The 25,346-nt window shown below is 29.5% G+C and overlaps 1 protein-coding gene across 1 annotated transcript; it reads right to left on the reverse strand.

Moving 5' to 3' along the window:
- On the reverse strand, positions 1 to 25,346 carry LOC136988168 (coactosin-like protein). Its single transcript, XM_067285998.1, has 4 exons — positions 25,130 to 25,346; positions 23,596 to 23,678; positions 526 to 683; positions 1 to 461 (listed from the first exon to the last, which is right to left on the reverse strand). Exons 1-4 carry the CDS (start codon positions 25,204 to 25,206, stop codon positions 354 to 356), a joined length of 426 nt encoding a protein of 141 aa, XP_067142099.1. The 5' UTR covers positions 25,207 to 25,346; the 3' UTR covers positions 1 to 353.

Here is a 25,346-nt window from a genome sequence, read left to right on the forward strand (position 1 = left end):
TTAAATATCAATATTTTTATTCACACAAAAATTTAGCAATATGTTGATCCATAAAACATCAATAAGAAAAATGGACGCTTCAATCATAGATTTGGTCTACCTCTGGAATATTTCCAGTTGGGCAATAAAAATTGTTGGGTCAAAAAAATTGGATACATTCCAGCACATACAAAATGATTATCACAGTTTGCATGTATATGATATGATTGCTTTATGGAAAGATCTATTCAATGCCTTAATAAAAATGTTACCTATTATAAATATCCATGACACTTTTATGACATTCTGGTTATATAAAAAAAGACCATATATTATTACACCTTTGGGCACACAAACATTCATATGTTGACACTTCAGATACCTGTACCGTAATTAGCACCACCTGCTTTCTTTACTTCTTTCCGCAAATAGTCTTCTGTCAAATCGTCAGCATTCTCTAGTTGAAGTTCCACTGCAAAATTCTGTTAAAACATTCTAATTAGTTAAGTAAATTAATACTTTATTGTAGTAAAGAAAAATACTTGCCTGGATTATTTGTTTCACTAATGCTTTATCTGTGCTAACTCTTGCTCTCTTAAGTGGACTCACTTTTGGCCCGATCCATGTCAAAAATACAAATTTTGTACGCTTGCTCATTTCATCACCTGCTATGACACGTACAAAGGCAAAGGCTCGTTCGTCATCTAAAACAAATTTAAAGATAAATATAATATTTTAGAACCAAATATAATTGTTTATTCATGATATACCTGAAATTCATAGTAAATATAGGTCAGGCATCACTCCCTACCCCTCACCCATGCTGTCATAGATCATTAAGGCTATGTCCAAGCCTCATGTTAAATTAATTACTGGTATTTATTTTGTACTGTGCATGAGCATGCCAATTTCTAATATATTCAATTTATAAACATTATATTCTTCTGAGTGACAGACACTATTTGATATATCGTATAGCAATTCCATAAAACAACAATTTGGCAATGTTTTATGAAAAGCATACTTCAATGTTGTGAATGCACTACAGAGTTCTGACATCAAAGAATGATTGATTATAGAAAACTACAGTCACTTGACTGTACACAGATAAATAGATTAGAAAAAACTAAATAATTCACTGTGTACAAATCCTTTTCACCATATAGTGGAAGATGTTGACAGGCACATGGATACTGTTACATGGCAACACATTCCAAACCCCACACTGACTTTGGGCAAGTGTGACTTATCCTTGTTCAAGCCACATTTATCCTTGGTCTGTTATTTTTCTGATGCTAGTCCTGAAAACCCTGTGACCTCTTCTTGTAGCTCAGAAGTATTGGGAAGTGACAGTTTGTCTTGCAACTGCAGCAATGACAATGCATAAAAATGATGTAAGACAACAAGGGACACCTCCAAATGTTAAATAGTGTAGTGGTGTGTATTGCTGCAACAACATTAGTCTTGATGAAAAGTAATGATCAGATGAGTGTTTCACCTTCATTATGGCCACTTCATTCTCTGGATCTTAATTCTTGTGACCACAGTCATTTAAAAAGACTGATGCTTCTCGGATGGTGCAATACAGTCAACTATTCCACAGACAAAAAAAATATTGTTCTTTAACTTCAGAATAGGACCATGCTATGCAGCATTACACTATTAAGGTCCACTTATTGCAATTACTGATGACAAACATTATTTTGTCACTTGTCTTGAACATGAAATGTGGAACTGCTAGCCCTATAGTGGTGAATCTTGAACCAAATTTCTCCCTGTGGAAATATCTCTTGTACATCCTGAAATGTCAGATTAGAAAATTTGAACTGCATTGGAAGATATAATAGGGTGATAGTATTTACAGGATGGAAAATAAAAATGCTCCTCTTAAATTATGTCCATCCATAGTGAGTGGCAAAACCCACAAAGTATCTGAATCAATTCAGTTTATATTAGTTATGTAAATTTCCTTATAATGCAATCTATGAAAATTTTAGAAGAAATTTTCATAGATTGCATTATAAGGACCAAGCACCCAAACTCTCCAGTATGGCAGGATGATGTCTTTACTATTATTTCCATCCAGACTTCAACCTGTGATTTTAACAATTTATTACAAGGTCAAATATTTTATTTACTTGTAAATAGTAATTCTCAAAATAATGTAGTGAGAGCCCTTCAGTAATGGGGGAGTTAAGCAATTACTTAACACATATATATATGCCAAACCAATAGTACTTTAAAAAATTTAATCTGCCATCAATAATTCTTACCTAGCTGATTTTCAATGTTTAGCATAATTTTTTATAATGCAGAAAGCTTTACATTTATTGTAATTATTAAAAGAAATAAAAGTATTGCACTAAACACTTAACATAGAATATTTTTGACAATCATGCTCTTGGTAAATAAAAAAAACGCGATCAGAATATTTGTATTTGTAATACAGTCATGGGCGTAGGCAGGAAGGGGCATGGGTGGGCACGCCCCCCCCAGTTAACCTGGTGTCCTTCCCCAGAAAATTACAGCCTCTACTAGGCCCCCCATAACAAAATCCTGACTACGCCAATGAATACAGTAATAGGATTTAACATTGTTATATATTTATATTAAAGGAATTTTCTATATGTAAACCTATCAAAAATTGCTTAAGTGATTTTCTATAAAACTACGAATTTGCATTGTAATAAAATCATTTTAATATAAATTACATTTTATAAGTAAGAATTGCAAATATTTCATTTAATAGTTTTTAAAAACAATAATTTAATAGATATACGAAAGTTTAATATCTGTAGAGTTTCACAAGCAGTCGGAAATATAGTTACTCTATAAACTCGGTTACATTTCATATTTGATGACGAAAAATATTTTAAAGATCGTAAATGAAATACTGTATATGGCAAAAAAATCGTTTTTATCATTTTAGCAAGTTACTTGAAAATCAGCACTCTTTCTCAGATTCAGTGAATTATCCATAATAGTTAATCCAAGGGATGGGGACAGACCATCACTTCTGGTCTGTCCCTATCCCTTGGATTTTTTTATTTTATTTGAAATTTTAATCTATAGAAATAAAACGTTTAGCTAATTTAATCAATTCCCGTACTGAAATATAAAATGCCCTAAGAGATCCGTCCCCCTTTTTTTATTATCGATAGATATGGTATCGAATCATTTAATGATCGCTGCATAATTTGTAGAATATTCTATGGTTTAGGATTCTGTTATGACTATATAAATGCAATAAGATTATTTAATATAATAAAATATCTTAAGAATTAGCTTTAAATTCGATAAAATCTTGGCTAAAATTTAGTTGTCTTAAACTATTGGTAATATATTTTTGTATGGTCTACAGAAAAGCGAAGAAAATTTGTCAAAAATGGAATAGAAGTATGGATTCCTAAAACATTACGTAAGTATAATTCAACAGCATTACCGAAATTATATTTAAATATAGTACGTTTGCGCCGAGTTGTAGCAATGGTTCTCAAACTGAGGTGTGAGATCTTTCCAGAGGGAGCGAAGAAATGATGAATAATAATTGCATTTGGAGTTGTACTCGAAAATACACCTCATTCTATCTACGAATTTCAGTACAACATAGCATTAAATACATTCGAAACTTCGTTATCAACATTGACATAGTACAAGATTATATTTCAAACAAAAGTAAAATAGCATACAGATATACACTAAATGAAATCAAATTATGATGATAAAAATTTTAATAACTATCAAAAAGTGACAACTATCGTTTTATTAGAATAAAAATTTTCATAAGAAAATTACATGTTCAGTGTATTTTGAGAGAAATGTAGATGGCAAAAGATTTTCTTATAAAAAAAAAAAAAAAAGTCTCTTAAAAATTTTAAGAACCACTGCTGTAAATGAAACGCAAGCAATTGATTTAAATGGTTTATTAGCTGCTTATTATTAGAGTTATTTTATTCATTAGAATAAATAATGCTTATATTTCATATAAGTTGAGATTTATAAACTTCCACCGATCAGATATGAACGATTAGTTTCTTAACGCATCCGTTAATATTTACGAGAAATCGAAAATGGTCATTCCTTTTGAAATCCTTCCTTGTAGTGCTACGCCTATCTATTATGAGGAATGATGATTTCTATGAACAAGTCTCAATATCAATAATAATTTTTTCTGGGACATTTTCAAGGAGAGTGCTTCTGACGCTGCAGCACTCTCTTGTTACCAAAGCCATCGATTTCATTACTTAAATATATCTAATTGAAGTGATACGATATGCGTTAAGATTATTAACAAAGTAAACTAGGTAACTAAAGAAATCCATTCTCTGAAAAAGGAATAGGCACGTGCCTCGATCTGCCCGAATATGCCTTGAGTAGCACCCATATTCCGAAAATCTTGGATATGCCACTGACAAAGAAAGATTGTACAACATAAAACTGTTCACTCACACACACACACCCCTTTATAAACCTTATTAAACTACATGTTAAAAAATATATCAAATAAATTATACGTAAAAAAATTGTTGGTAATAATCACGAAATAATACAAATTTTTCTTAAAAAGATTTGCTAGTACTCTAATCTGCCGGCAATTCGCAATAACTTAAACATTTCATTCTTCCTCTCATCATTTGTATCCTGTAATGATGAAACACAGATTTTTAAAAATTAATAATAATAAATTTTTTTAATGATTATTATTTGTTACTGGAAAACTTTTTCAATGACCCGGAGCTATCACCGCTTCCCCCTTCAATGTTTGGACGTGAATCTGAATTTTTATACACTCCTTAGATGCTCTGTTTTGATTCTTTGATTCTCTCTCTGATCTTATCATAATTTTGCTATTTTTTAGGTTATATTTTTAGGTCATAAACAAATAAAAAGCAAATTTAAAAACCAACTGGCTTTTATAGTAAAACATAGACCTACATCTGATATATCGTATTTACGAACACAATACAAAATAAAAATTGAAAAATATATTTCTTGAAGAAAATCAATTTTAAAAAATCCAACAACGAGTTGCTTAACTTTCCCGGCAACATTTAAAACTGCGTGCTGAGCCTTATGTTATGATATTTTAAAACTAAAAAAGTTAGTAATTATTATAAAACGGCAAAAAGCTTAATTTTGAGGTTAGGGAGGAGTTAAAAAAATCGTAAATGTTAATAACGAGGAAAATCGTCATTAAGTCCGACCCTACTCGAGATATGATATACGACTTTCTTTATCTCCCACCCCTCGACCTGTACCAAAATTTAATAGCACCAATCCCTCTAATACGCAAATCTCCCTGCGAAATTTCAGAAATTTTCGACAAAAGCAAAGTTATTAAGCTTCAAACAGGGTGAACAAAATCGTGCTCCCACCACACAAACAACAAAAAATCCTGAAAAATTACCACTAAAGATTCCCCCCCTTCGAATTTTTCGAAGTCTCCAGAGTCCAAAAATATAAAAATTTTGAGGGGTAAATTTTTGACCGATGACCATACTTTTCCTCTGTTATATAGAACAAAGCCAGGAAAGTGAAAACTATTGTTCAATGAATTAAATAATAAGAATGAAAAAATATATATATATGGTACAGTACATTCGCCAAATAAGGCCCATCCCTTTTTTTATAAAGAAAAAAAACACATTGTGGAAACGACAGCGTTATGTTTTTGAAAGCACTTGCCGTTTATCAGCTATATATAATAAACGACAGCTAATAAATAATAAAAAAATTATTATTTATCTTTTGGTAACTTTAATACCACATATAACATGTTCATGTACGTCAAGTATGTGATGAATAGAATAAGATATTAACTGGAAAATATCAGTACCTATATGCATTTATTTATATATTAGTAAAACACTGATGGAAAGTGCAGATAACAGTTTTAGAAACTCCGTCATCAATTTCAGTTCAGTTTCAGTCGATAATCTTTTAATTTACTTTAAAAATTATCTTTCCGAAAATTTGAAAGGTCTTAAATAATCTTTAATATCTTCCAATTTCTACTTTTGCCATCCTAACGTATTCCCGAAACACAGTATCTTATCTTCACGAACGAAAGAAAATTTGTAAATAGAGATTATTCACCAAGCTTAATTTTAGATATTTAAAAACTATATATATATTTTTTTCTTCTACCAACAGCATAAAAGTAAAATGTAATCAGTTTCTGATAAAAAAAAAAAGCTTTGATAAAATATTTAAATTTTACAGACTTTATATTTTAGAAATTGACTTAAGCTCTTCTTCTAGCCTTTCCGATTGTCAAAGTTGATTTTATTTAATTCTTTTACATGATTATGTTCTCAAGAAGCTGTTTTATTTATCTTTTAGCGTTTATTTTCTTATATAGTATTCATTGTTTTTTGGGTTGTAAAATTTTTGATATTTAATTTTTTCATTAACAGATTTTATTCCATCAAGGCTTTTAATATTTGATATTTCTTGTACTATTTTAACTATATTTTTAGATTTATTTGTGGTTTAAATGAAAAGTTTTTAAATAAACTATTGACTAAATTTTATTTTTTGCCCACATTTTTATATTACTGCATAAGAAAGCGATAAGACTAAGACTGCCTTCAAACATTCGAATGCTAAATAATGCTTTCAATAAAATTGTAATTTTAAAAACACGATGTAAACTTAACCGTTACACTGTTACGATTTCTAATTTTTCGACTTTTCTTAATTCAAACCGCTTCGTCGTGTATTTAGCACAAAAATAGGAAATGTTTCATTAAAAATCGTTTCGCAACTGAATTAGATACAAAAACACAACCGTTTATCTCTGCTTGCAGATCATTTAATAGCCCAAGTTTAATAACCTAATAAATTCATTTTGCCGTTTTAATTTCTTTGTTTGCTTGCGGTAATATTTATAGTATGCATGATTCATATACGATTTCTTCGGAACTAACAGCAAAATGAATATGCTTATTAGCCTGTGAAGAAATTTTCAAGCAGACAATGTGAATGGTAAATATCAAACGGATAGTCACTTTTTTTAGTCTAAACTCCATTACGAATGTGCTAATAAAAAAGATTTCATTCATAAACAAATAATAAATACTTTTTTTACATCCGAAATACCGTAGTTTGTTATGACAAAAATGTAAGAAATGAAAACAACGTATCGTAATCGATCGCCAAACTAATTTTTGTCATCATATGACGTAATTAAAGTATTAATAAGTATTACTTCTAAACATTTTGTAAGACGACAATTATACATTTATTATCAGTTTATATATTATATATATTCAGTTCTATCTTCTCTCTGATTATGATAATTAATTTGGCACCCGAGATTAAAAACTAAAACACATTCAACACTCAAGTGTAAATCACCCATGCATAGTAGTAATAATAATAAAGGATTAAATAAAGAACAATTTATTTATACCGACAACCGGACACATCTCTGAAGTGACACGGAAATATGTTTAAACCACATTGATGATTAGCGTATTTGAATTACATTAGTATAATTATACCATATAAGATGTATGTTTTAAAATCCAACTGGCTTTTATAGTAAATTTGTTTTTGATTCGTTTGTATATGACCTAAAAATTTAAAATAACAGAATTACGATAAGATCAGAAAGATAGAGAATCAGAACAGAACAGCTAAGGTGTGTAGAAATATATCAGATCCACGTTCAAACATTGAAGGGCAGAAAGCCGGTGGTAGCTCCGGTTCATCGAAAAATATATATATTTTTTAAATTAATTTAAAAAAAATACTATTGGATCATATTTTTCCAGCAACAAATAACATCATTACAGGATATAAAATATAGGAAAAAATGGGAGGGAAAAATTATGAAATTTTGTTTTTAAGTTATTGCGAATTGCCGGAAGATAATACAGATTTTTTTAAAGAAAAATCTGTAGTAATGATGTTTCGTAATGATTACCAACAATTTTTTACGTATAGTTTTTATGATAAATTTTTTAACATATAGTTTGTTTAATGAAGTTTATGGAGAAACGGCAATTTCGCAAAAAATTGTTTTAATTATCTAATTAATTAATTAATTAAATTATTTAATTAATAAATGTGGATTTTATTAAATTACAACATATTTTAATCGTAATTAAATTTTGTTTAATTATTGAAATTATTTTAATTAAACAAAATTTGATATTACTTTTTTATGTAATCAATTTACAAAATTAATAAATATAAATTTTGGGCGCTATTTTGATGCGACGAAATAAAAATAAAGCTTGATTACTAATTACAAGCGAAAGTTAGCGATGTAAATAATTTTTAAAAATATCCTTTATTTTATGAAAAATTATTAAAAACTCCTCAAAAGATCTAAATAACAGTACTGTACTACAATAATATAATAATTACTTAAATAATAAGCTACAGTCTACGGGGGTTTGCAGACTTTTCAAACCTATCCAGTGATGTCACTAGCCCTTCATGTGTTCTGTTCAAGATTTTATTTTTGACTTCCCCCTTTTTTGGGAAAAAATAGAAAAAACAAAAATAAAAAATAACCGACCATTTATATCCTAACTAACTAAAAACGTTACGAAAATGGTCCCACAAGACAAAATTTAAAATAATACTGATCATTTTTGATACCCCATTTCAGGGCCCCTTCGTTCTGAACCCTGTGCCCGTGTACTCGTTGCACCTGCCTATTTACGGCACCGAATGTATCTATTGTTTTGTCAACATTTATATCGATATTTCTGCGAATATCGAGTGGAGTGGAATGATGGGATAATGCAATGCAACATGTGGGCGATCTGCCAAGGGATGGGGATTTTCTTTGGAAAACTGGCTCCTATTTGTGTTAAACACGCGAAGAAAACCCGGTAAACTCCACGTGACCAGACCGTTAGCCAGATGCGAACCATGACCAAACTGTCAATGTTTAGTGGTTTTATCCAGTGGACCGTGAATATTGAGAGAACCAATCCAGATAATCTCTTCGATTGTTATGACAATCGAAGATAAATTTTCCTCTCTTGTCAATTTCGAAAAGCTGCGTTCAGAGGAAACAATGCTTACCAGCTGTGACATAAAGAGTGTTTCCAATTACTCATTGGTCAACACGAACGAAAATGTCGTCATCAATGACTTCGCTGAGCGAGAGACAAGGCTAACAACCTTCACTCTCGTTGTTTTGTATCATTCAATATGGCGGCGCCCAGTTTATAAATCCATGTGGTATTAAAAGATCAAAATACCCAGAAAAAGTGAACTATTTGTAACTTATATCCGTTAAAGCTACGCCATTATCTGCACATTATAGTAATTTTATAATGAATTGACTTTATTAATTAAATGAAAGACTTCTTTACACTGTTTAATTCGAATCCAAGGTGATTAAGCTATTGATCAATTAGCAGTTTAACTAAGGATAATATAGGTACAGAAGATTATTTACTGTCGGTCTCAGTTGTATATTTAACTTTATATATCCTCATTTTCACGAAATTAATCACACAAACGTTTGATAATAATGCTTGTAGCCTAACTATCAACTATAGGTCATTTTATTAAGCAAAGTCATCCAGTTTTTAAGCGAAATTTATCACTGCAAAAGCAAGCAAAGCGCTTGGTAATTGGACGCGCCAAAATTCTGAGCAATCGATTCATTCCAGGATAAATGGTTTCATTATATATTAAGCATTTCTTCAATTGTCGTAGAAGCAAATACCGGTACTTCTGAAAATTGGTCATATAAATCTAATAAAACTGCATCAGGGGAACCTTATGTAAATACATTTCCAGTATTCTTGTGGATCAGAATATGGAACATTTGTTCTTTCAATTTGCTTTTTTTGTTGTTGTTTTCTGAACCGTTATGTAAGTCTTCACACGCTTTTTTAACATTAACAAAAATTGTCTCAAATTCCTTCTCCACATTGTTTCTAAGTTTTTTTTTTTACAGAATTAATGCTTTTCGTCTGAGAATAAGCTTGGAAATAAGTCCAATGTTTTCTTTTGAAACATCGTTGTTGCAAATAGAAAAATGAATATTTGACAATGCAAAGCTACCGTAAATTCCAAACCCAAAAGGCTTTTTGTTAATATTTTTATTTTTGTGGAAGTTGTATATCATCCCGTAATGCATTCTTTGTAAGGCCATTAGAATATCTGAATATCTTTCTAACTCCTGCTAGTGATTCGATTTTTTTCATTATCTCGTTTCACAAGTTTTTAATTGTTTCACCGCATTTTTTTAAAAAATATAATCAATCATTCTTTTGGGAGACAGCTTAGCAAATGAAATTATTTCCTTTATTATGACTATAGTGTTTCACATAAGTGACGGTTGTGGATTTTGATATGCTAAGATAAAGTTAAAAAAAATCTTCATTTCGTTCATTTTAGGTACATAAGCAATAATTAGGTATTGATAGAATTCAGTTTATCTCGTCGAATAATATTGATATTATTTTACCTTCTTTACACTATTTAAAATTATATCTTATTTCATTACCACATGAATCGATCAAGTGATTTTGCATTGTGTTACTTAAAATAAGCTAATGCAGTAAGTTATATATATATATATATATATATATCTGAGTAACTACTAAATCATAGTCTTTTCCTGATCTAGCTTGGTACTTTAAAAGCTGTCTAAAATTCCCATCATTAGTCAGAGGATCATCTGTCACTATCATCCATCTCTTCCTCTCGGAACTTCGTCCTCGTTCTAAAAATACAATTGTTTCGATAATAAACTTTACTCTATTGAGAATTTCTTCGTGTTTTAAACGTTCGTTATTTACTTTATTAATATTTTCATTCGGATTTTCATAAATTTTAAAAAATTGCAGAGCACTCGCTATAGATTTTCTAAGAGGTAAATTCGTATATTTTTAGATAGCAATCTTTTCCACTCACAAGTTAGCAAATGTTCTTAACGGTTTCTTTGCCAACTTCTGCAAAGGCACATATCGATAAGTTGCTCCGAAATTAGCAAATACCACACTGTATTTGCAGTAAATCCCTTTATGCAATTTCAAAGTAGAAGATCCATTTATTTTCGTTCAAATATTTGTAGCTCATTTCACCTTTAAGGAAAAAAACGAAGATCAGAGAATGGAAATTTGAATGTTGAAAATGATTTCAAATACATAGAATGAAGTAGAATGTCGTATCATCAACTTCTGTACTTGCATCATTAATCTGATTGACATTTTTGTCAATGTCGTAAGAATCGGATAATACAAATAACTGGTTTGGGAAGTTTTTGGTTTTTCAGCTTCAAATTGTAGTAGTTGATTCCATTATTTCTTTACTTATTTCTTCGAAAACATGATCATGATTGCTGTTTTTTGGGCAATTTTTTGGAAAAAATTATTTTAGTTTTGTCTGAAGCTGATGTATACGTTTCATATTTCCTCTAAATTAAAGAAGTAAATTATAACGTCAATACACAAATATTCTGTTTTAAATTATCACCGTTAATTAAATATTCCAAAAAACCTACATTAAGTAAGAGGATGGCAGTGGCAGAAAAAGGAACAAACTGAACAGATAAATATAGCAATGATTATAGAAGTTCGCCTAAAATACAACTATAATTTAAACTAAAAGAATACTATTTAATCGTTAAAATTTAATGTATGGTTATAAAGAAAAAATTTATTTCTACGAGAACCGCATTTGAATTCAACATGTTCCACCAATGAAAATCCCGTCATTTTCTATTTTGTCGTAGTCATTGTTTTTCTTTTTATCTTTCTTTTTCTAAAGGTGATTTTCGATTTTCTTTCTGATTTTTGCTTTTGTGAGATAAAGAACGAAATTCTTTCCTTGAAATATGTAAACAACTAAAAACACGACGACTATCAAGTAACCAAGCGATAAGATCTCGAGACTAACAGACTCCAGATTCCAACTCATCATCTTTAAATAGTTGAATTTCAACATTTTCTCTAAATTCTTTATGATTTGACTTTTTTTGCAGAAAGTTCCAATTTTTAATTTTAATCGACCATATCAATCGGGTTTCCAGAAATATGAATCAAAGATTCAAGCTCAACACACTCAAAACCGCTGGATACATAGGGGTTTCGATAGTATTGCTATTTTATACTTGCTCGTAATATTCTATTCAATATTTCTCCTATTCAAAAGCAATTTCGTCGGTCAGTTTGTTAAGAGAGGCTGTTGAAGGCGAGGACGAAAGAAATTCAATAAAATGTAGTCGTTGACCCTTCTCTTCCTGGATGAGATGAGATGAGGATGAAAGGAAAGTTTTATTGCATTTGCTCGGTGTCCAAATGCAAAACACCCTACAGCGAGAAAAGGGACACTTATTCTGAATTCCGTTACAGGAGTCCATCAACATCTAGGTGATAAGATAAAAATAAACACTTATGTTTTTCAACCAAAAACAACAGAAGAAACGAAAAAAGAAAAAATTACTGCCGTACGAGAATAAAATGTATTAAAGAATTAATCTATATTTTATATAAAATAAAAACAATAATATTAAATAATAATTTTAATTCTGAAATTTTAGATTTAGAGCGCACACATTTTAAATATTTTGTCACTGAAGTGAATAAAGCTTGTCACCGTAATTACGTAAACGAACGAAACAAACTGCTAATTAAGGAAGCCTATTTTCTTTATTACTAGAATTATAGTCTTATAATTTAATGTTTCTAAATTCTTAATTGAATTTGTTATTACAAAACACGTCCTTTAGGTAATAAATGTCTGAAAAAAATAACAGTACTTTGTAAAATACCTTCACCAAGAAAGAGTATAAAATATCAAAATTCCATAGACATTCGGAATTGTTATACAAAATTTGAGATAAATAAGACTCCTGATTGTTGTTCACAGTGTGTCTGAAGCATTGGAACTAATTCAGAGCGGCACAGTAGGGAAAAAAAAGTTCTAATTTGTTCTTGTCAACAATTTTTATTGAGCTACAACTTGAAAAAATTGTAGACCTATAAATTCTCACTGTCGTCCATCTGTATCTGTCTTTTCTTAATCTCAAGAACGGTATTAGATAGATGAAAGTCGAGATTCAGATATGAAAAGCTTAGGAGCAGGAGGCCTCGATTAACTATATACGAACGTCCGGTCTAAACTAGAGGTCCCATGAATTCAATTCAAAAATTTTCCTGAATGGAGTTATATAGGTGACCGGTATGACTGTTGTTATAGAGAAAAGTATGATGTATAGGGGCAAGACACTACAAAATTTGAGATGGAGCACATATTTTAAATTGAATAAATTAAAAATATGATTAAAAATTGCAGCCAGGCATTGTGACGATGTCACAACAAATAATTGCTCGTGGGTTGTTTTTAACTTTTATATTTATATTTGGAAAGATTGTAAGTTACGCAAATTTTAGATAAAACTGATTATAGTATTTTTGCCAATGAAATACTATTGTTGATAAAAACGTTTCTTTAGTTTTGCAACAGAAATAATTTCGAAACGATTATCACATTTTAATAATAGATAACGATGAACTTAAAAAAACTTATTTGCAAATATTACTGTATTTAGAAAATTCAAGTTCAAAATACAACAAAAATATTTCCATAAACTCACTAAGTTAATAATATACAACGGTGCGTTATCCTATGGGCAAAAAGGGCAATTGCCTGGGGCAGCAGCGCCGCTAGCTGTTTGAGCGCCCGTGTAAAATACCGATTATGCCGCCTCTGTTTAACTACGACTACCTACGCTGAGCTTGCCAGAAATACCAATTTGCCGCCCCCTGGACGTGCGGTGCACGCCTTGCACGCCCGCTTACGGCGGGCCTGGCCTGGGGCCCCTACCAACAGGGGCACCAAATCAACCTCTTATAAGAAAATATTTTCCCGTAAAAATTTCTCTGAAGAAAAATGTCTACAGTACATGGGCCTCCCTAATTTAAATTTACCTGATCTTCCATGAAGCTATAACGTACCACTGATAATACAATACTTAATAGTAAACTTTCACTCGCCAAATACTGCCTTTATAATGCTTTATACAAAGATTAGTTTTGAAAAACACAAAACGTTAGTTCACCAATGAGGATTCTCAAAATCGTTTTCTAATACAGTAAATATCATAAGAGCACATGATTTAATTATTAGTTCTGATACTACCCCATATCCAAAGATAACGAAGCAAACGAATTCTCACTACTATTGTATGGTGACAACAACTAGTATTAGTATCATTTGGTCTAAGTGTTTCTTATGCAAGAAAGTCTTTAAAAATTTCTTAAATTTCGTGGAAAAGTTTTTTTATTTATGTCCTTTCCTTACATTGCTCTCGACATCTGAAACTTTACTGTTACATTTTTTTTTGTGAGACGTTATTTAGTTTCTTAGGACCCCCTATCGTCCCATTTAAACCCCTCCTTGATTTATTCCAATACATTCCGATTTTATTAAAAACCAATAATTGAAATTCGAGTAATTAGTTAGTTAAAACTGCTGACGAATTATTTTCCTCAGTGCAGAAAATCGAATTTTTATAGTGTTTTTATAGTGCATTTTTTAATAGTATATTTAATCTACTCACTCTCAACGGAAACTACAGTTCTGTTGAGTTGCGTGTGACTTACTGATAAATACTGTACATACTGTAAATATCTACTATAGTAATTTTTATAATTTCGAAAATTAGCTTATTACTATTCAGCGATTTTAAAAAAAGTCTTAATAAATATAAAAAATAAACAATATATATGCTTATCGGAATGTCATTCGAATAAATTAATAAATAATTTAAATTATAAATTTACAAGAACTGAAGTCTTGATTGAATTTGGCTGGATCGATGCTGAAAGAAAAAAAAAGTAAAATATAGATACCGGTAATTAAAATGTAAGTGTTGAATAATAAATTAAGTTACTCGTATTTCATTAAAAAGAATTGTTTAAAACAGCTGATTTTTTCCTGTGGCAATAAACTTAATTCTATCACAAATTATTCCAGATAAGTCTATGCAGCGACGCTAAAAGCTTCCGCCCGGAAGTAGCATTAAAAAAATCAGTAAATGTTTCACCTTCCGCCCTGTGGGCACTAAGAGGGCCTTTTATTCAATCCAACATGAGTTTAGTCAAGCCCAGAACAGGCGGCGGTCGAGTAATGAGGGACGAGGCCCGACATATCAAAGATAGATTAAACACGTGAAGAAAACCCGGGAAACTCCACGCGCCGGCCCGTTGGTGAGGCACGAACCCACAATCAACCACCAGTATTCAATGATTTTATCACTTGGCCATTGTTGAGTATTCTGACTAGGAGAATTTCGTAAATAAATTTCATTACAGTTGGTTTCGTAATAGTTAAACGTTAATTTTTACAATTATCCAATCAGTTTTTATTGATTTTACGTACCATCTTTGATTAAATTTAATAAGAAACTAAAAATAACTATTATAAGAAAATTTGTAAAATGTCTTCCTAATTAAAAATTAAACTAATTTTCTATTTCGTAACATTTCTTAATGTTTCATTAATTGGAAATTAAGCAGACCATAAAAAATTAAAGAACCATTTTTAATGGCTAAATTATACATTTAGTCACGTTATATAAATTATACGTATAATTTAGAAAGAATTGTATTTGAGCGATAAAAAATTTTAAAATACATCACATTATTATGTCAACTGTACTAATGTGAAACATCACATTAGTCAATAAAATAGCTCAGAACGCGTCTACACACTGAAATGTCGTGTTTTACATCATTCCTTAGAAAACAAAGTCCAAGAAAAAGAAATATTGTTCGGATAATTAAAAAAAATCTTTAGAAAATCTATTAATACAAATACAAATGAAATCCTGTCGATGAAAACCAAGCACGCTAGCAATAAATATGTCTTACGCTTTAACAGCACATTGATAATAGAAAAGTTAATGGACTAGAAAAATGATTCTTTTCACTTAGGTCACTGATGGAAAAGCAAGTGAACTAGAAAAAAATTCTCTTTTTACCGTTAATAAAAAAAAAGGTGATGTTAAGTGAAACCCAAAAGATTAAACGCAAAATATAAATTGAAATTAATTACATTTTCCAATATTGAATATATATATATATATATTGGATTCTTTCCACCCTGTGGGCACTAAGAGCTTTTTTTCCTAGGCCCATTGTGGGTTCGGCCAGGCCCACAATGAAGGCAACCGCCTGGTGAGGGACGGAACCCGACACATTCGAAATACACCGTTTCCTTGAAAAAGTTCCGAGGTTTTTCGACTTCCCGAATTTGATCCCCAGTCCCTCAGGTCGGTAGGATGCACGTTAATGGCCACTCGGCCATCTGAAATTGTAGTGTATTATAGTGTAAGGAAAATTACAATTGTCTATCAGCAGTTGACTGGATAAAACCACTGAACATTAGTAGTAGGTTGATTGTGGGTTCGCACCTTGCCAACAAGCTGGCCACGAGGAGTTTTCTGGGTTTTCTTCACGTGGGTAATAAATAAGCAGCCACTTTCCCCCCATAGAAAATCCTCCCGGGAGGCATCCCCTTGATGCATTGTCGTATACCATTAAACCAACCAAGAAAAACTGCAATTACTCAGCAAGACAGATAAAGTGAATTTACACTTTATCTTGTATTAATGATTAAAAAGTGAAGAACGTAATTGAACGACGTTTCCAATTGCATTTTTCCTAACAGAATGCAATTTGAAACATCCAAAGATAAAAATCCATATAGCAGTAGTAATAAAGAATTATTTTATAATATCTTGTTTACTTTCCTTTCGACGACTGGAAAAAAAACTATCAATAAATTTAGTGAATGTAGTTCAGTAAGTTGCCTATTTAATAATAGAGGAACGGTAGTAAATTTACATTTGTTTGTCAATCGCAGCATTTTTCAAATTTGTGTTTTTAATATTCATATATAAAAAATCAGGCCCGAGGGTTTTAAGGGTGGGTGGGGGTTTTTTTTAAAAAAAGAACGTTATTTCTTCCATAACGTAGTTTATTAATGTTTACAACATAGATATACAGAGCAACACAATACAGTAGACTGAGGAGAAACGAACGGGGCACAAAATAGATGCTACATAAAATACACTGCTTTATTAATTTACTTAATTCTTTCCATGTGGAGGATTACATTCTCAAAACCTGTGTGCACGAGCTTGTTTAAGATAAATGAATTTAAAAGTAAAACAATGAATTCATTGTGTTTTACTTTTGATCCACACATTTAATTTAATATACTGCTAACAAATTATAAATTTGCAATATTTCTAAGAAATTGAAAACTAGCATCATTAGTTATTCTCAGATTCTATATTTAATGTCATTATTTATTAGAGCGGAATAAGTAGTTAATTTAATCGTACCAAAATTACTAATTCTCAATCATACGACGACCGGATGGCCGAAGCAGTTAATCCTATCGTTTCACGAATCCGGGTTCGAATCTGGGTTGTCGAAAAACCTTCAGGAATCTTTCGGGGAATGGTCTTTGCCGGATATGTCAGCTCCCCCCCTATAGTGGGCCTGACATATCAATCATCATCCGGCCAGGCAGAACGCATGATAGATAGGATTAAAAAGACCCTCTTAGTGCCCACTGGGCAGTGTCCAAAATGAAAAAAAAAATTTATTTATCCAAAATACATTTGTTGAGTAAGCCAATAGAATAAAAACAATTTAAAATGTTATATTGATTAGTGTAAAGTTGAAACTTTTTAATGCAGTTTTAATCGATGAAGTGTTAAGAATAAATGGCATTTTCTTTCACGATTTATAGATTGAGCATATATAATTATTGTAAAAATATGAGAAAATTATAATCTGGATTTTAACACAGAATAAATTTTCGTTTACAATAATTTTATGATATAATACATTTCTATATGCAAAACCTGACGATTTCGAATATTTTTTTTTAAATTTAATAATTCTGAAATAAAATTATTCAATAAAATATAAATAGAGCCTATATTTAGAAAATAAAATTATTTAATGCTTTTTACTGTATATTAGTTAAAATTTTGTGACTATTTTCAAGCATAATAACTAGAATAAATTGTCTTAATAATATCTATATATGTAAATACTTTATATATATTTTTAAAAAAGTATGTTATCGTTAATGATAACTATTAATGTATTTTAAAAGCGTGTTTAAAGTAATAATAGAATCCTAAAATATACTTCGAGTAATTCCTTTCCAGCTCTATTATGATAAAAGAATTAAAATTACATAGAGGTCAATGGTAACTTTTAATTCCACCACATTTAATTTTCTTAATAGTATTAAAATTCGTGGTGTCTGATGCCTTAACGCTTAATCACAAAGGGAACAGTCATCTTCGAATCGTCTAAATACTGGTGCAGCATGATAATGTGAAAATTACATTCTGAATAAAAGCATTTGAATCATGTTGATTCAGATATTTTTAAAAGAAAAATTACGAAATTATTTTCGTATGAAACATTTTTCTTAAAATAACTTTGCTAAAAAGAGGCAGAAGAAAAAAAACAATTGTCAATGATTCGTCATAACTTCTTTTTCCTCCTAAAAATCGTTATCGTCAACTTACATTTCAATAATGAAAGAATATTTTGTCGTTTAACGATATATTTGGCAGATATGTAGTACAAAAGTAATAATTACATTACATATTGCTTTAAATATTAATGAGCTATCTCCATTTGGAAAGCGTTTTCTAAAAATCACTCTTAATTACCTTTATCGTTTCTAGTGCCATTTACATAAGAATATTGAATTATACAACTTAATCTCGGAGTAAAATAATTTCTATTAATTACATTTTAAGTACAAAAAATTGTTCTGGTCATTATAAAATTCTGCGAAGCATTTTCAGATATTTTTAAGTTGACTGTACGTCTTTTCATTGGAGCTCATTCCAGAGATATTTAAAAATTGCATTAGGAACCTGCGGTTAAGTCAAAATTCTGAGTTTTGTATTTTGCTGAAATTGTAAATTGTGATATTTTTCGTTATATGTATCATACGATTTCGTTTTATCATCATCTGCCTTTTTCAGTTTCTTTATATTTATTCTAATTAAAGCATATTCGTTTAATTTTTTTAAATATCGTTATTAAAACTCAAACTTGGGTGCATCAATAATATGAATCATTTTTCCTATAACAATGCATATAATACATATTATATAATTACAACCGAATATTAAAAAATAAGTTAAATAATGTTAAAGCCTATTTTATTTGTTATGTTTTCTTCCCTATAGCAGTCGATTTTCTACTTTTTATCATTCACTGTCAGACTATTTTGTTTTCTGATGTCCACCGATGACCGAATAGATAAAACCACTAAACACCGCTAGTTGGTCGCGGGTTCGTGTCCAACATGCTAGGCGTTTTCCTGTTTTCTTCACAGGTCCAACACATAAGAACCATTTTCCCATAAAAATTCGTTTCGGGAGGCATCTTTTCCCTTGGCAGATTTCCCATGTGTTGCGTTGCCATACCCCGTTAAACAAACCAAAAAATATAGTAATGAAATAATTTTTCAGATAGATATATTCACTCACGAGAGTTAGTAGATACTTGAAGTAAATTAGTCAATTAAATGTACAAAATTATGTAAAGAAATCATAACTTTATAAATTCTGACGTTATAATGACCTTATGAATGAATTATAAATGAATACAATGAGTTTTGCCAATTTTTATAATCAGATAAAATTTGTAAACTGTATTTGTAAAATGTATGTAGGAAAATGACACGTCAGATAAGAATGTCCAGTGATTACAAATATGAAAGTACAAATTACAGCAATTCATCAAATATGAATAATAAATGACACACGCAGTTTAAATAAATCCTTATGTTACATTTAAAAGTTGAGAATATTTCGAACGATAGTATAATATTCACTTTTTAGTAAAAAGCGTGTAAATGTTTTTATTTATTTAAAATATGCTATTATTGTAATGCAGAAGTTTAATCACCATTCTCCTCCAAAAGAAAATGAAAATTAAATTAATTACAGCACAAAATTTTCCAGTTGTCAATTTCTGATTTTGTCCACATTAAATCTTTGAATCGAGGATATTTTCTTGGGGAAAGTATAAGAAAAACTAATTTTTTAAAGTTATTCAATCAGCAAATTTGCTGAAAAGTTATATATTTTTTCCCCATTATCACGGGGTTTACAATTATTGTAAAATAATGTCATAATCTAATAGAAATGTTTGACTAATACTGAAGGTCTTATGTTCACTGTGTTGATAGCTTTTTTTTTTTTTTTTTTAAAAAACTTAGTTTCAGAAATCTCAAATTGTTTTTTTTTTTTTTTTTTTGTATAAAAAACTTAGTTTCAGAAATCTCAAATTGATTTCTTGCAAGATCATCAATGATAATTTACTAAGTTGTATTTATAGAGAAACTCAATTGATTACAAAAGCATTTAAATTCTCAGAAGCCAAAAGTTTTAGCAAGAATATACAGGCAATCGATATTCTCTCATGAATTATTTTCTGTTAGACAAACGCAATGAAAAAATTAAAAAAAAAACTTATATTGAAAGGCATAAAATGTCAAATCTCGATATCTGACAATTGTATTACAACAAACATTTACCTAGTCCTTTTACCAAAACTAACTGAAATACATGCAATACAGACTCTTTCCAGAAAAATAATCTTTTTAAAAAATGATTCTTTAACATTTTAACATGATACTTAGCAAAGTTATAAGATTTTTTTTTAAACGTCATTCAATTCAAAACTGTTCAACGAGTTATCTGTATAGGAATATAATGCACATTTATTAACAATACATTACAAGTAAAGCGAAATTACGCACACATTTCTATTATTAAATTTTATTAAAATCCTTTATCAAAATTATTTTTTCAATACTATTGAGAGAATTACTGTCATAAATTCAATTCTTTTATGGACAGACTGAGAACAAATCAAAATTTGATGATAATAGTAACAACAACGAGTTTATTAAATCAGTGTTTTCGTCTACTGAAAGTAAAAATGCATTCTAATTTATACAGATGTTTTTACCTAAAATCATTTTTATTATTAATCAAATGTTTTATTTAACTTGCTTTGTATCATGTTCTAAAATCTTGCAACTCAAATTTCATCGACTTTAAGATAGAAGTGAGGACAATCTGAGTCTGATGACAATGCATTTTAATGATGTTTTAGGAAGTACCACCTTCTTTCCATCCCAAAACCCGATAAACATAATCAAATGTAGAATTTAATAATGATGTATATACACGTGTGTATATGTGTGTATATATTTTAATTATGAGCTAGACTATATAAAATCATTAAAAAGTTTTCAAGTATCCATTGTCATATTTTAAAATTCAATAACTTTTCAGAATGAGGACGACCAATCTCCCATTTTTCGAATTACAATCAATTAACAAATTTACTTAACGATTAGATATTTCAAGAGATTCGTGATATTATTTTTTAATTTATAATTAAGAGGCTCGATCCTGTATAGAAATAGTAAAGATAAGACACGATCTAACAGAACTGTCCACGAGGAAGCATCAGGCTGTCATCACGTAATAAAAAAGTATTTCCTCTTAGCTCTAAGAGCCATTATAAGAATTAGTAACTATTATTCCAAATTTGAAATTGATGAGACGGTCATTTTAACCGAGATATTTGCTTCTAGTAGTTTTAAGAAAATAATAAAATAGCATAATAAAAGAACAAATATTCAATCATTAGATTTTCGTTGGGCGTTCATGTTTTACGAATATATATTTACATAATTTAAATTTAAAAAATTATTTCCTAGTAGTAGCATTTTTATAGGAATATGTTGAGTAAAAAATGTAAAATTTACAAAATTACTATTATACACAGCCTTTAAAAAAAAAAAAAAAAAAAAAAAAAAATCTATCTTGTATGTTTAGTCTTCGGAAAAATTATATATTTAACTTAAGTTTAACTTCCTTTAAGATAGTTGTGTATCTGCCATATTAAGCAAAGTATTTTGCGTTTAACCTAAATTAAACATCAGAAAATTTTCATATATATATATATATATATATATATATATATATATATATGAAAATTTTATTATTCTAAGTCCTAAATACGCGATTTTTTATAGATAAAAATAAGCATAATAAAACATTATCAGATAAAACTATAAAATGAATATTCTAGTTTTATAATCACGCTTAATATATATATAAACTATAATTATAAAATGTGGGGCATCATATCCACGCCATTCTCATTTTGTATTTATTCCGAATAAATAATAAATGCAAAATAATTTAAATATAATATACATATATACATTTATATATAATTATATATATATATATATAAGAACAACAGTACAACATTATTTTATCCGCTGTTATTTAATAATGTTATTCTTAATTGTATTAATTGTAAATCTATTTCTTCGAATTTTCTTCATAAATAGTTCAAGGAGCAACTTAAACTCGGTGAATAATTCAAGGAGCAACGTAAACTCTGAATAATTCAACGAGCATAAGGATATATTTATTTTTTAACAGGTAATTTATATGAGTAAAGTAATTTTGCCCGCATTAATATTTTACTCGAAAAACAAAATTAAATAGACCGTGCAAAATAGACAACTATAAAACTATATAGATATAAACAGATTTTAAAAAGACGTGAATTAGAAAAAAAAAAAAAAACATTTATTAGATTTGAAGCAACTGTACGCGTTGCCAATTGCTTCAAAATCTAATATATTGTTTTGAAATTTATCCAATAATTTTTATATTTTATTATATATTATATAAAATTTACAATTTAAACTATTATAAACTCCGTGGAAAAATTATTAGAGTAATAAATGTTTTCTCAAAATTATATCTGAGCAAACAAATTATTAGCAATTGAGGAATGTATTAATTTAGTAATTGTTTTTTCATGATTTTCACAATTTTTTTGTTATATTATGAAAATAAAACAATTAAAAAACAAAACAAATAGTTATAAAATTTATATTTAATTAATATTTGATAGTAACTAAAAATTATAATTTAACTTTCTGTATGATTTTCATAAAATCTCGAAATTATAAAACGAAAATTTAAGAAATAAAATGAATTAAATCTCTTCCAAACTTGGTAAATTTACTAGGTGAAATTTTCCATTATTGTTATCTGAATTAAATTTATCAAAACGGTATCTCGAGATATCTATCTGTTACAGGTATCAAACTTCACTTTGGCATATATCCAACGTTTCTTTGAACATTTTTATTAAATTCAAAGTCGTGCTATGTGTGATTATGATCTACAAAATAGCGATTAACGTTATAAAGGCGAACATTAATCTCTCGTTCAAGGAAAGAGGGCAGATTTTTTTTTTTATAGCAGTTATTGTTATATTCCGATAATCATTAATCAATGCCCGGAATAAAAAGATGTTCGGTAGCATAATTATTACGGTTTTTTTTAAATTCAAAAAATCGCTACTAAAAAAACATGCTGCTTTATATGTTAATGCAGACGTTTATATTAGCCTCGCTTATGTAGGTTTAACTGTTTATCAAAGCTTTCCAACAGAACAGCATTATTTTGCATATTCTATATGGAAATTCTGAAATCCATTAATATTCATGAAGGTTAATCAGATTTTTTTTTTCCCTTACCAGAAAATTTGGAGTTTATTTCTGATAGATCGTCTCCGGAAGAATCGTAGGAAATCATGGTCCCTTCGTATTTGAAGATAGCCCTAAAAATAAATTCCAATAAAATATTTTTTAATTATAATAATTAAAAAATACTTTTATAAAGAATATCTCTATAAATTTATATATATATATATATATATATATATAGTTGACTTTACTAAACTTGTGTAAAGATATTCGCCACACAATTATTAAGGGAGGGAGGAAAATCATCAAACCGGATGCGTTAAATATCTCTCCTGGGAAATAAATGGACAATTTTTCAATACTAATTTCATATCGACCAATGGGGTTGCAGTTTACATAATTTTTTCGCGTATTGATTTAAGGCTCGACTCAGAATGACAAATGGCCCCGCATTGATTTCCTATGAAATGTTTTATCGAATTATCTTATTCAGGAATTTTATTTCGAAGCCTTAAAAATTTATTTTTGAATTAATTCGGCATCATAATAATCATTTATCGCGTAATGGATCAATAATTAGCCTCGTTCTGTCTTTTCGATTGTAATTTTATCATCGGAAATTAATTAAAGCGATACGTTTAGAACACCATAAAACTGTTTCGAATGTTGATTAGGTGAAATGTGCCCGGCTCCATAAAACCTACAACGAATTAGCGCGGGTTGTGACGTCACGCAAATTAATGACTAAATTTGTATTTCCCCCCTCTAAGTTTTTAATAATTAGTCAGCTTTTTAGGCATTACAATAAACACTTAATTATATTTTTTCTATATTATTTTAGGATAAAAAAAATTTAATCCGGATCAGGAAGTGAATATAAAGATATAGAACAAATCATATGACAAATACTGGAAGTTGGAGGTGTAAATATTCAGGAAAAGAAGAAAATTCTCCGAAAACGACTCAAAAGCGGATGCATTTGATAGAAGTCGAGTTTGTGTGTCAAACAGAACTCGTTTCGTTAGAATGAAAATTTTTTAAACGATTTTCTTTGTGAAAGAAAAAAATATATATATGTAGAACAGAATAACAATCGTTATTATTCCAGTATTAAAGTTCAACTAGTTGAACTTCAGACTTTTTTTTAATACATTTATAAATAATAATCTTCAAGAAATTATGCGTGTCTTAGATTAAACATCGTATCTCGTTAAATAATAATCGGTTCGTCTCTATTTAATAAAAAGATGATAAGAACAGGAGGGATGAAATGTTTAAATTCTTTCTAAAAATGCTACAAAATGGGATTTAAATGCAACCAAATGGATTTTCCGTTCAACGCCGTCTGCCCGATCCAGACGTTAAGAGAATTTATTGATTTTTATCCGACACTTTATTCGTTCCACAAAATAAATCTTAAATCACATCATAAGTCTCTTCTCCGACTGTAATAATTAAATTGGGAAGGACAGACCAATAGTTTCGTGAATGATGCCTCGGAAACAATCGCGATGAATTAAAAAAAAATATGGTAACGATAAAGAAATGGGGATAACACGTTTTGTATTAAATATAAAACACTTACCAGTTAGTTTTTGTCAAATCCGATCTGACATCTTCGTAGGCAGCGTATAAGGCATCTTTGTCTACGGCAGTGGCCATTTCTAATATGCACCAGTCACGGTTAATCACCGGAGCTCCCTTAACACGATGCTACTCGACGGTCGCTACTGCTCTCTTTCGTAGTGCGCGAAACGCCCGTGGACATTCGGAACGTGCGTCGTCTGCGACAAGTTGCCAGG

This window comes from Centruroides vittatus, unplaced genomic scaffold (assembly GCF_030686945.1).
Source record: "Centruroides vittatus isolate TY-2023 unplaced genomic scaffold, ASM3068694v2 scaffold_324, whole genome shotgun sequence".
Lineage (NCBI taxonomy): Eukaryota > Metazoa > Arthropoda > Arachnida > Scorpiones > Buthidae > Centruroides > Centruroides vittatus.

Coding starts and splice junctions, on each gene's coding strand:
- LOC136988168 (XM_067285998.1), bottom strand. CDS start 25,206: ATGGCCACTGCCGTAGACAAAGATGCCTTATACGCTGCCTACGAAGAT. Junction 23,679..25,129: donor GATTTGACAAAAACTAACTG/GTAAGTGTTTTA, acceptor ATTTATTTTTAG/GGCTATCTTCAAATACGAAG. Junction 462..525: donor TAGTGAAACAAATAATCCAG/GCAAGTATTTTT, acceptor ATGTTTTAACAG/AATTTTGCAGTGGAACTTCA.